Below are 12,859 nucleotides of genomic sequence, written 5' to 3' on the forward strand. Positions count from 1 at the left end.
TTAATGAAAAGGGATTTTTTTTTTTTTTTTAAAAAGAGAAACATGGAAATCAGAAAAGCTGTACTTCATCATGTTTGCTGTTTGATTGTTAATTCTAACTTCTAATTGGAACAAGGAAATAAAAACAAACCAAAAACCTCAATCATCAGCTGAAACAGTAAACCCTTCCACAAACACCCACAAAATATGAGATGTTGATCTTTAATTCTAGTGAATCTTGACAACAAATCCACCCTTTTCTGAACACTGACCTTCCTCTCAGCGGAAGGTCCATGCTCAGCAAAATCCACCTTTTCCCATTGCCTGACACGTGCTCCTCCCCAACCCAGTTCCCAGTGCTCACTGACCGGTCTGGGATTCCTGACCAGCAACACAAGAGGATCTCCAGGGAATTATTCCACGTCCCCATATCCTAGCACAGATATTTTCATCTGTTTCCAGAGTTTAGATGCCGTAAGAGCCAAGTGCCAAAGACAAGCACATCACCTCCTGGAGGTGGCAGAGCCATCACACACTGCTGGGACTCCCCATACTCTGTTTCTGAAATTCTTTTCAAAATGTGCCAAATTAATTGTGTCATGTATGTAACACAAGGGTAAAACAAGGAACAGGACAGACAGGAACCCAACTGCATTAGAGTCTGTACACACAGCAACTGCCTGTTACAGCTTAATGACTCACACAATAACAACATAAACAGCTAAAATTCACAGTCCAGCAGTCAAGTGGGAATTTTTTTCTAAGCTAATTACAGTTCTTTAAAAATGGTGGCTGAATTTCACTTAGCAGCAATTTCTCCAAATATCCTCTTCATAGATTTGTGTAGGTTATGCTGTTTCAAACAAGTGCTATCTATTTTCCCCATAGAAAATAAAAGGTATTTGAGAAGCCCCTGCCCTAGATCTTACTAAATCCTATAGAACTCACCTACATCACATGTGCCAGCATATCCAACAATTGTTATCCCCAGGCTTTGCCCGTTCTTTTTTACAAGTTCAACATCACAGGTCTCAAAAAGGCTGGTGTTATCCTATAAACAAAGCACAAGATGGTAAAAAAAAAAATATAAAAATCTCATAATTTCCCATACCCTGACAATATTGCAGGTTAAGACTTTCAGAAGTGAACAGTGATTTTGATTTTCCTATTTTAGGAGGGATCATATTTGCAAAAAAGATATAGCTAAGATTTGCTGGAAACAAGGTGTCCCTCGAAGTCAGTAGTTGCTTTTTAAATTATTTCCTAATACTTTCTCCATCCACTTGTCTGAGGTGTAATATTTTTATTTAATGGATTAAAAAGGTTTTTGTTAGACTGCTTGGGGCCATTTCCCTTTGGATTCCACTGTCAGCTGGTAACAACGAACTTCTCAGTCACTCTCACAAGGCAGCAGAAACTGAATGTCTTCAGAACAACTTCTCCCTTTCACATGATAGTCCTGATAAACAGTGTCATGAATGCATTTCCCTGAGCTCTTTCTACGGGGCAGTTATAGAGAAAAAAAAAAAAACATGGTATAAATACAGTGTTATCACATCATACTTTTCTGTCAGAAGTGATGCTCATCTCTCCTTGTTATCACCTCCTAGGAAAGGAGGACATGAGGGGCAGCAGGGAAGGGATCTCCAAAGAGAAACTGGTTCGATGCCCCGACAGAAACCACATGTGCACATCTCCACTATGGAAGCTAATAAATGCAAATACAAGGGACTAGGTAGATGTTTGAGCTTATTGTTTGTTCTAATGCTACTGTTGTTTAAACCACTCCAAAAGTCAGTCTTAGACACAGTGTGAAAACTTTGATATGATCCCATTCAGATTTGACCAGTACCAAACTGCAAAGAGCACTGGAAGCCTCCAGGTTGTCTAAGGCAATGGGAAGCAAAAGACTCATTAGTTTGCATTAAATGAAAATGACTTCTAAGACCTAACAGAGGAAGAGGGAGTGTTAATTTGTAAATGCTTTATTGTTGAACTGATGACTTCTCATAACAAACAATACTTGAAAAGAGAAGCACATAACATGACCTGTTCTCTAAATCCTCCACTTGCTACAATTACAGAAAAAACACAAAGCCACTAGCTAAGATTACAATATGATCTGATCTTACACTGGAGAAGTTTATGGAAACCAGTCCCTGAAAAGCTGGCCCCCGGATGTCCCACTGTGCAACCACGCTGCTCTGACATGTAAAAAAAAATTAAAATCAAAACTGCAAACCAGAATTCTAATAGGATACCCTAAAGATGATGTTGCTACCAAGGAAAAAAACAACTAAGACAACAGACTGCAAGGGACAAATTAAAATACACAGGTGTTTGTTTTCAGTAATCAGATGTGGCCCAATGGAATAAAAAAAATGAGGAGGTCAGAGTAAGTTCTGTTAAAGTGATGAAATCAAGAGGGATGGTGTCACTACCAACAGCAAAAAATGGTAGAGGAACCTAGAAAACATTTCTTAAGAGAATGAACAAAAGAAAAGTTTAATCATATGATTGCCAATTACGAGCTTTGGAAGAACCTATACTAACAGGCCAAAGTTCTGTCTTTACCTATTTCACTTTTCCCTGAAATAGAAATCAATGGACAGCTATCTCCTTTCTATCACACACCACTCCACCAGCCAACTCATTAAGCTCATTAAATGCTTTCCAACTCTCTTGCTCTACAAGACACTGATGGAGATGAAGATAAGTTTCGATACACTGTCACTTATCTTCAGGAGAGGGAACCAAACCAGCAAATAAGCATGTAGCAACATCTGAAATGGAGCTGTGGCCTTGAGAGTCCTGCTATTTTATCAATAGTTAGTGGTCTGCCTCTACAGAAACCTATTCTAAATAATGTTACTGGTAGAATGCAAAACATTAGAAGTAGAGTGTGGAAAAAAAAAATAAAAATCGAAGTACAGAGTCCTAAATCCAGTCAGCACAAGTAGGCTGCTAATATTGCTGTCAGTGTCTTGAAGAGTACAGATAAAATAAATGTTTTCTTGTGCCCATGCACAGACTTGAGTAATTTCAGTTATTGTCTACTGCAGGAAATTTAAAGGAAATCAAATATTAGTATAAAACTGAAAAAAACTAGCCAGATTTTAAAAATACATTTCTGCTGGTTTGTAAAAAAGAAAAGGAAAATATTTTTTATTCCAAAGTGCACAGTTAGTGAAAGTACCCAGAAATCAGAGAGAAACTAGATTACAGGGGAGTGTTTTGTTGTAAGTCAGACCCAAACTGAAAGGTGGACCATTAAAGTCATTATTAAGTTAATAAATACATTCAGATTAGCCACTATTCTTGACCTCACTACATCTCAACACCAGAAAGAGGGGTTTCTTCAAATCTAAATATGAACACACTATTCAGTTTGGAAAACAATAGATGACATTCAGAAAGAAATAGATTAAATTGCAACATGAGTTTTTATTTCCCCTCTAAACTACATAGCAGGAATAAGGAGGACACTAAAAAGACATAAGAAGGAAGAACATTTTAGAAAGGCTACAGCAATTTGACAAAAACGTCCAATTTTGAGGCAGGGACGAGAGAAAAATAAGTACTTTGTAGAGGAATCATAACCAGGACCGTGTTACTTTTGCATAATATGGCTTGGAAAATACAATACAGCCAGAAAAAAAGTGCTTCATAATGATGTTGCTTGTCTAGGAAAGCCTTTTTTTCAGTATATTAGGCAAATAGTTTAAGACTCCAACATAATGCACGTAGATTATCACCTCCCATCTCTCTGCCACATTTCCCACTGCACTGACCCCTCTTCTGAGAACAGGAGCTCGAGATGGACCCAAAATACTTGACTGGCACCTCCAGCCACGGGATCTTCCGCAGAGAAGCAAGACACAAAGCTCATGGCCACCTTTGCAGGGACTGTGCCCAGGACACGAGCAGGTGAGTTTGTAATAATAACGTTGCAAGTCTGACCTTTAAAAATAGTGCTCCAAAAAAAAAAAAAAAAAAAAGTCTCTTCACTCATATTTGAGAAACTAGACAAGAAAGAAAAGGCTACTCAGATTCTCCACCTAACTCTAAGCAGCGCAGTAGTAGCAGATGGTACACAAGCACAGCTTTGTTTATGTTTCGAGACCTACTGTACACTTAGTGTAGCATTTGTTGATTTTAATTACTCAAAACTGAAAAGAATGACTTCAAAAACAAGAGACTTTGATGTGACCATGATAAGATTTGCTAAAACAAGTTTCAAAATTTTTAGATATATTTCCTATCACAGACAGTAGCGTAGACTATGAAAACATTACACTTATGTTTCATAAGAAAGATGATTGTGCTGAATAATTCTGGTGCAGCCACGGTGGCTCTGGATTTAGACTAGGGAAATTCACATTCAAGTTCTAAATCCACTTAAAAATGATTGATTAGCAAAAAATTTCATGAGCTAAGAAGGAGAACTAAAGGTACCATTTATCAATAATGTTTATGGTCCTGGTAATTAAACTACCCGCTCTGAAATAAATTCTGTAAAGCTGGTCATTCCGATCCCAAGATTATAGGTATTAATAAAACACAGGAAAAAGGAAGAAATTATAGAAGGGAGAGATATAATAATGACCACTTAAATACATGCATGTGATACCTGGAAATTCAAAAGAGAAGCAGCTTTAGGTCTCCAGAACACTCTGTTCTTCTCTTTTCTGATCGCAAACCACAAATACACTTTAAAATGTCAGAAGTAAATAGCAGATACTTACATTTCCATTTTGAAAGGAAGGTAACGTGCTGACTGGCCAGCTTACAAGAGCTGGTGGAGTCTCCGTAATTTCACACTTGGGATCTCTTGCAACAATCATCCTCACAGAGTTCCCACAGTTCCTCAGCACTTGGGCAACTTGTTCGCTGGTCATTCCTTGCACATTGGTGCCTCCGATCTGTAAGATGTGATCTCCTGTCTGGAGCCTCCCATCCTTCAAATAAACAAAATTGCAAAATTGTTTTCCAATCTATACATAAAACACCTTTTCCATTACAAAACTGAAACTGTGTACAGGCATCTCCACAGCCATGACAGCCAGTGCAAGAGAACACCATAAAATTTACAAATAATAATTCAAGGGAGCATTTGCACATTTAAGTCTGTTTTTTCCACAGTAGTTAACAGTGATAAACCAACATTTCCAAAACTGAGTAAGATACACAGGTTGAATAGCACCATTCCTAAGAAATGGGTTCCTTTCTTCATTTAGAACACAGATGACAACAATGTTTTATAAACTCACAGGTTGTAATGTATTGTTGTTACAGAGAATAATCATCAGACAGGGGTTAGAATAAAAAGCACAGCATTTCGATTTAGGACTTTAAGCTTAAAGTTTTTCCTAATACTTCTATATTAACCTGGCAGTTATTTGCTCATATGACAAGCTCCAACTCCAGGGAGTAAATCCACTGAAGGAAATGAGACTCCACACAAGCCTTTTTTTTTTTAACATAATTATGATTCATGACCTACATCATCATTTCTATTATAAGCAAGCGTTCATAGAACCAAATCCTCAGCTGGTATTGATCAGCATAGCTCCACCACCTTAGGGGCTTTGATTTATAGAGCGATCATAGCAGAGTTATTCCCAGGACTAACTCAAGCTCATTTACAAACTCATCCAATTTTAACATGTATATGTGCTCATTATTTCACATGTTCTTAATGATGTCTCATTCAGTTGAGAATGATGTGGTGAGTTCTTAACTTACATGCCTCATTTGTAGCCAAAACACTTTATTCCTTACAGCAAAACAGGTGTTAGACAATAATTAAAAAATACTCATTTATACATGACAGGTTTGGAGGAAGGCAGTCAAGCAAAAGCCAACATTTTCCAGTAAAGCTCCCCAAATTTCCAGTCTTTATTTCCATCCTATACTAGAGGAAGTGCCTTGGCCTCTCTCCTTCGTATGTCACCAGATATTGCTCGTACAGGTTCCAGACCTCAAATATTGTGATTTGTCATGGCCAAATTCACATTAAAAATCCAAATCTGGTTTGCTACTGCACATGTTCTACTCCTGAAAGGTAGCAACACTTAGCACTGAGTCTTTAAAGATTAGCAATCAAAGGTTGCACACTGTACCTGTGCAACTTCAAAGCATATTAGTAACTTCCAAAGGCTTGGCACCAGTTCTAAGTGTCTCCTAAAACCGGTCAGACGGCAAGGCACAGACCAAAACCCCCTTAAAATGAAACCAAATAAAAACGGGACATCTTCAATCTATAAACCGGATTTTGGAATTACTACAATGGGGCAGATTCTCCTGCCTGACAACTCATTTGGACAGTGTGCCCTTATAGATGTTGCCAAATGTGCCCAATTCCACAGGGATGTGCAAACCCACTAAGAGTATTTGTCCTTCGAGACTGACCAAAGGCTAAAAATATCAAAAATACTGAAAACAAGTGAAGGTTAGACAGCTTTTCAGAATTTCTGCATGTTCAACACTGTTATAAAAGCCAAAGCATGTCTGAGAAACAACTTAATTCATATCAGGTGCTGACTTTTTTCTCAATCACACCTTCAACATATTTATTTATAAAGTATATGTTGGCATTCAGACTTTGATGCTATCAGCTTCCTTTTGTTTAAGTGTATTAGTTTATTTTAAGACTGTCAAAACCATTTAATTATACCTTACAATCAGACAAGAAGTGACATAATATAACAAATTACCCGATCTGCTAATCCCCCAGGAACAATTGTTCTTACAACTACTCCACTCGACTTTCCTCCTACAATTCCAAAGCCTAATCCTGAACCGTCGTTAATCAGCTCAACGTCTTCAACGTGGCCCCAGTGAATCTGCAATTAATAAAACCAGGAGATTTTAATTTCAGTTGATCATTAATGTTTCTCACTTTCACAAGTACCAGGAATGGCAAGCATTAATCAGAGCAATTTTCCCTCTCTACCCGACATGCTGGAAATCCGTTAGATTTTGTTCAGTCAGCTTCCATTCCTTATAAACACGCAGTGGGATTTCTCATCTGTTTTTAAACATATATTCTGTCCTTTGCTTTCAGGATAACAGGATGCTAGGAAAAAGCTTGACTAAGAAAAAGCAATTTTCAGGTTTTCTTGCCAAAATGAAAACTATCCTTTTAGTTTTTCATAAATCAAGAATACTGCAAACAACAGAGCAAAACAGAGGCAAGGAGCTCGCACTGGCCCAGTTTCCACTTAGCATTGCCCAACTTCTTATTTCTGTTATTTCACTTACACACTCTAAACACCACCAGTACATGCTGAATTAATAGAGCAGTACAATATTTTGCCATACTGAATTGGAAGCATGTTTCTAAGCCACATTGTACCATGACCTTATGTTCTACAAGACAATCTGAAAATAACAAAGCTGTTAAGCAACCCAAACTCAGCCAATGTTTCCGCCAGATTAATATCTCATAGAAACCAAAACGGAGCAAAGTAGGCAGATTTAAGTCTTCTGTGAATAAAGGATTTATTAGCATACTGAAAATCTTTGCCAAAGCCAGTTAAATATCATAAAAGAAGTTTAAAGACCCCCTGTAGAGATATATATTTGTATTTTATTTTGTTAGTCTGTTCAGTGCAGATCTTTCAATGAAAAAGCAGTTAAAGTTTAATTCTTTAAAATTTTCAGTGCAATAAACAATATTGATTATCCACTAAAACCTTCAGATTTCACTAGCTCTGTAATAATCATGGGGGAAATAATTACTGCGAATACAGCAAAGCACTGCTCTTAACCAGATTTTCATCAAGACATACTAGTGTAATAAATTCAGATTGCAATATTGCAAACCCTGGATTTAGGTGTGCAACGCAACCAAATTCAGTGAAGCCACCTGGACCATATGGTTTGAAGACAGATGAAGTTCAGCCCTAACTTATTTCACATCCCAGTGACAACCTCTCCTTGTTCAAGAAAACAAAAGGGTTCACAATCAATGAAATTCACAGATTTAAAAAAAAAAGAACTACTGAGGGATCCCTCAGGGATTGAGAGGTTCTTTAACAGATCCTTCTTGTTCGTTTTTAAAACAAAAGACAAGGCTTTTTGGTTTGAGTGGTTTAAGCTTAAATTGGTTAGGATATTTCAGGCAGTGCTCACAATCAGTTAATGTTTGCACCCTTAAAATGTAATCAGAGCACCTTTAATTGCTGAGCACAAGTAGGTTTTAGCTGGGTATATTTGTTAAATACTTTACCCAGCCTATGCTGAACAGACCCTGCTGCTAAGAATACACTGATCTACTAAAGCTTCTGCTATCCTCTAAAAACCTGGGTTCTATTTTATAACAACTCCATGCAGCTTTGCAACAGAAGCCTTACTGCATGACCAGTCTAAATGAAATGTCATCACATAAAATCTGATTAAAGAAAAAATCCATCTATGTAAAGCTTGCTAACACAAACACAACCACCAAAAAAAAATACCCAGCATAGTTCAAATCTGATTTTGACAGTATTACAAGAACTCACAGTCTCAGGTGGATTTATATCACTTAATGAGACAGCCGAAGTTCTGCTGTTTCCTTGCACTGGCTCCCTAGCAACAACCAGATGTAGGGATCCTGTGGACTGCTGGAGGAGGGCAATAGCGTGCTGATGGGAAATGTTCTGATCCAATGGGGTGCAATTAATGGCCAGTATGTGGTCATTTTCCTTTAGTCTTTGATCCCTTAACAAAACATTAAAAGACATTTAAAATGCAGCACAGTGACTTCACAACACACTTGTGTAATTTAAATATCAACATGCAAAATGCACAGTCACACAAGGTTAAATATATATATACGAAAACAAAAATCTGCTTATTAGGCTGTGTTCATCAACATACAAACCACACGCAACCCACACTGTACTGAACTGCCCAGACATACTTTGTTCCAACTTTATCATGGTACAGAAATTCTCTTTTTTTCCCCTTTGCTTCTATTCAAAATTCAATGAAATGCCCTCATCCTTTCATGATGATATTGAAATACAGGCCAGAAAAAAAATCATTTTTGTAGTTCCGCAATGAACTCGGAACTATTCTTCATTATATTTAGCACTACATGATACCACCTCCAAGTACCCACAACACAAGCTATGATACTGTTTTGTATCATTATTTAATCAAAAGACCCATGAGCTGCATCTTTGTATCTTACTCAAAACGTACAGTATCAAACTTCAGACATCAAATTTTCTTCAAGCAACACACAGCTCAACTTACACCTTAAGATAATATAAATTCCACAGTTAATTCACCCTAGTGATGAATTTAGGTTTGTGACAAGAGAGAACCCATCACTCATCTCCTTTGTTAAATATTCATTCTGAGCACGAGACCAAACTGTTACTTAGACAGACGCTGCCTTCAAAGCCCTGTAGGAATCCAAAAAAAAGTCTCCAGGAGATCTTGTCTCAGCAGCAAAATGGGAAGCATGCTGGGGAAATTTATAAGAACTCTGAAACAATGTAACTGCACATCCTCACTAACGCATTTTAAACTTCCTTTTGAGCATGTGATGTTTAAGATGTTTCCCAGAAATCACTTTCTTCGAGCACTAACCATATTTTCGGTTCTCTCATCAAAGAAAGTGAGCAGCAGGTCATTGAATGCTAAAGTGAGATATTTGCCCTCCTCTGACATCCGGATCAGTCCATCTGTCTCCACTTTGAAAGAGCCTAATATGCTTTTCTTTAAGTGTTTTCTAGTGTGTTCTCTGCGGGCCCATAGCCATTATCATTCCAACCTCTCCCCGCTCTTTGTCATCCTGTGTTGGCACTTCCTGACATGTGTTATTGAAAAAGTGACACCAGTGCCTTGAAATCTAGACACATTTTCTTGAAACATAATTCCAAGCACTGTGTTTGTCTCATGCCAACTCTTGTGGTTTTACAATCACATTTTTTTTTAAAGGATTGCTCTGCCTTTTGTTGTTGGGTGAAAACCCACAGACAATACAGGAAGAAACCGCCTGAAGCCCCGATTCTATGATGACATCTGTGCAGGGATCTGTTGGGAGGACTGGATCTAAATTTGCACAGGAAACAAACAGTAAAACCAGCTATAAATAGGGCATTGTCATAAGCACATAAAGAAACAAGGGAGGGAATCTTTCAGGGACACAATACATCGAAATTAAAAGGGTGGCTAGTTTTTCTTTCCCTTGTATTCTTTTCTGAGTTTTCTTTTGTTTTTTAATCAGTACTCAAGATTCTCTTCAGTGAGTCATGATTTCTGGAAATTCCATTTATGAATTGCTTGGATATTTAAAACTCATCTGAAAATCTGATCCTCAAAACACAAGTTCATTGAGTTGCAAAGCCAGAATTCAAGATACCACCAACAAAATATGCCACCAGATAACCCAGACAAACATGTTAGTCTGACAGAGTTCTCAATGTGAAAGTCGTAACTATTCCCTTCATGAAAATACTGCAATTTTCCAATAAAATTATAAAGATCTCACCTGTCAGCTATGCTCCCTGGCTGGACTTCCTTGACAAAGATACCAACTTCTCCCAAGCTGGGATTTTTCAGGGCAACCACACTAAATCCAAGACCTCCAACAGAAGGTTTTTCTATCTTTATTGTTTCTATTTGTCTCCCCTAATAAAACAGGGAAAAAAAATGATTTACTAATTTTTAATGCAATAGAATGAGCTAGTTTAAAATTTATGAACACTGGGAGAATTATTCTCCTCTTAAGACTAAACAAAGGCAAAATACTGAATGCTATATCTATAAAAGCTCCTCCATTTATTATTTTTAATATAGCAGAGTATTGTATATGCAAGCACTCTGAGGTTCTGAACCCTCAGGGAATTTAAGAGCCGCTTTCACACTTCATTCACATTACAAGATGAATTCCAAACTGGATGAAAACTATGAACGAAGTGCTGTCTAGAGCAATATGCTTGAGATTTCTGGAAATGCTGCATAGCTAAACTAAATTACTTGTCTTTTGGCTCCCCTTGCTTTAAATGCTGATTTTTAGGTGCATGTTCAAAAGACAGCAGCTTTTAAATAAACACATTTATTTCCTTCCCCTCCCTGCAACTTCACACTTCAAGTTTACTTTTGCAGCCGCCTGTTTTTCAGTTCTAATACAATATTTCAGGGGTTGTTTACTGAGAAATATTACTTAGAGAATGCACTGCTATCACAGCTGTTTTATCCAAAATAATGTGCAGTCTTTACTGCTGAGTCTTTTATCTGATAAGTTAATGACACACTAATGAGAAGAGTTATGCTCAAAATATTACAGCTACATTAAGGTAGTCAATTAGCAACAGTTACTTAATATAGAAAGGCATGACTAACCAATTAAATTAATGGTTCAAAGTAACACAGAACAATACATTTATGTTATAAATGCCAATCCCACATGGGTGGATGTCTGCACCTGTACAACTTCCATAAGCATCTGGTACATGCTACATCTCATGTTAATGAAATCAGCATCTGTCTGGCAAAGTTAAGACATATTAAATTAAGAGTTGATTAAAAGAACTGGCATGTAAATATTTTATTTATTTGCACTGTTCATATATTAACAAAGCTGGTACATTTCCAATTTGAAATGAACTTGATAAAACAAGTCTCTCCATCAAAACAAGTTTCTGCAGAAAGTGTTGATTTTCAATTAAGTGTCTTCAAATACCAAAAAAGTTTTCTGGCAACTGACATTTCTTTCCTGCATTGGTGTGTTTGGTAGAAAGACAAATAAAAAGGCAAAGAAAAAAAATAAAAAATCCAAACCACTTTCCATTGCTGGCCTTATCTTTCACATGGAAAAATTATCCTCAGAACTACACTCCCAGACACACAGCAAAAGAACACATTTGAAAATGTACTCCAAAAGAATGCAAGAAAAAGTTTGACATTGAAGGAAAACAAGTTTTGGTCACTAAACCCGAGAGCCTTACCTTTGCCATCTGTTGGATGATTGCATTAAATTCATTAACTCCCAGGTTTGGAGGAAAGGTGGATGCTTTGGGTTCAGGTGAGCTGCAAGCTGTACGCACGCTCCCAGCAGCAACGGATTTGTCAGCAAACACTAGTAGCCCTCTCTTAGTAAAATCAAAATCTACTGAACGGTCCGGAGGCATATAATTGAGCTGTTGAATAAAGACGTAGAAAAACTATTAAAACCAAAAGAAGATAGTTCCACTTACATCATCTTATGTGAAGACTGCCAAAGAAGCAACCATGCACATGCTCATATATGCCTATTCACACAAATATACTCACTTATGTAAATTGGGCAATGTTTATATATAATCTAAACCCAAGCCATCGTATCAAGATTAAATTATTTTTCAGAAGGAAAAGTTTGCTGAATGTTCCAGCTGTGTTTCTACTCCACTCATTCTCTCCACTTCTTTCATTCTTCTTCCCTGCCTGTGCCCATTATCCTCTTTTCACCCTGATATTCCAGAAACAGCACAGGCAAAAGCACCAAACATTAAAGAGGCCCTTGAGCACTGTTGCAACTGTCAGGCAAACCTAGACAATTTTGGCATGAGAACCCAAATTTTTTAAGAGTCACTCAGGAGCCAAAGGCCTGGCCTGTATTATCGCCTCCCCAGAGAGGGCCTAGGGAACAAACTACCATTGAACATGCCATCATTGCTAGAACTCACAGTTCAATAATAAAGATAATGAAGAAATGCAGAAATATTCCCAGGGCGACATAGTAAACTGAAAATCCCATGCTGAATGAAACTGCTCATGAGGGACATACTCAAAGAGAATTTTAAGTAAAAATAAAATTCTAGTTACGATAATTGTGAGCATTCTTTATATAAAATCCACTATGTCACAGTCACACAGCACAATCTTATATTTTTGCATTTTC

General features: G+C 37.3%; 1 protein-coding gene across 7 annotated transcripts in view; it reads right to left on the reverse strand.

Annotated features, from left to right (window-relative positions):
• Window positions 1-12,859, reverse strand: part of PATJ (PATJ crumbs cell polarity complex component) — a 149,032-nt gene that overhangs the window by 126,725 nt on the left and 9,448 nt on the right. For all 7 annotated transcript variants that reach the window (XM_065070904.1, XM_065070899.1, XM_065070902.1 and 4 more), the window contains 6 exons: window positions 11,928-12,119; window positions 10,469-10,608; window positions 8,487-8,685; window positions 6,696-6,824; window positions 4,725-4,937; window positions 928-1,030 (listed from right to left, as the gene is read on the reverse strand). In XM_065070904.1, coding sequence (XP_064926976.1) covers window positions 928-1,030; window positions 4,725-4,937; window positions 6,696-6,824; window positions 8,487-8,685; window positions 10,469-10,608; window positions 11,928-12,119 — 976 coding nt within the window. The remainder of the gene's footprint in view (window positions 1-927; window positions 1,031-4,724; window positions 4,938-6,695; window positions 6,825-8,486; window positions 8,686-10,468; window positions 10,609-11,927; window positions 12,120-12,859) is intronic.

Source organism: Columba livia, chromosome 8 (genome assembly GCF_036013475.1).
Source record: "Columba livia isolate bColLiv1 breed racing homer chromosome 8, bColLiv1.pat.W.v2, whole genome shotgun sequence".
Lineage (NCBI taxonomy): Eukaryota > Metazoa > Chordata > Aves > Columbiformes > Columbidae > Columba > Columba livia.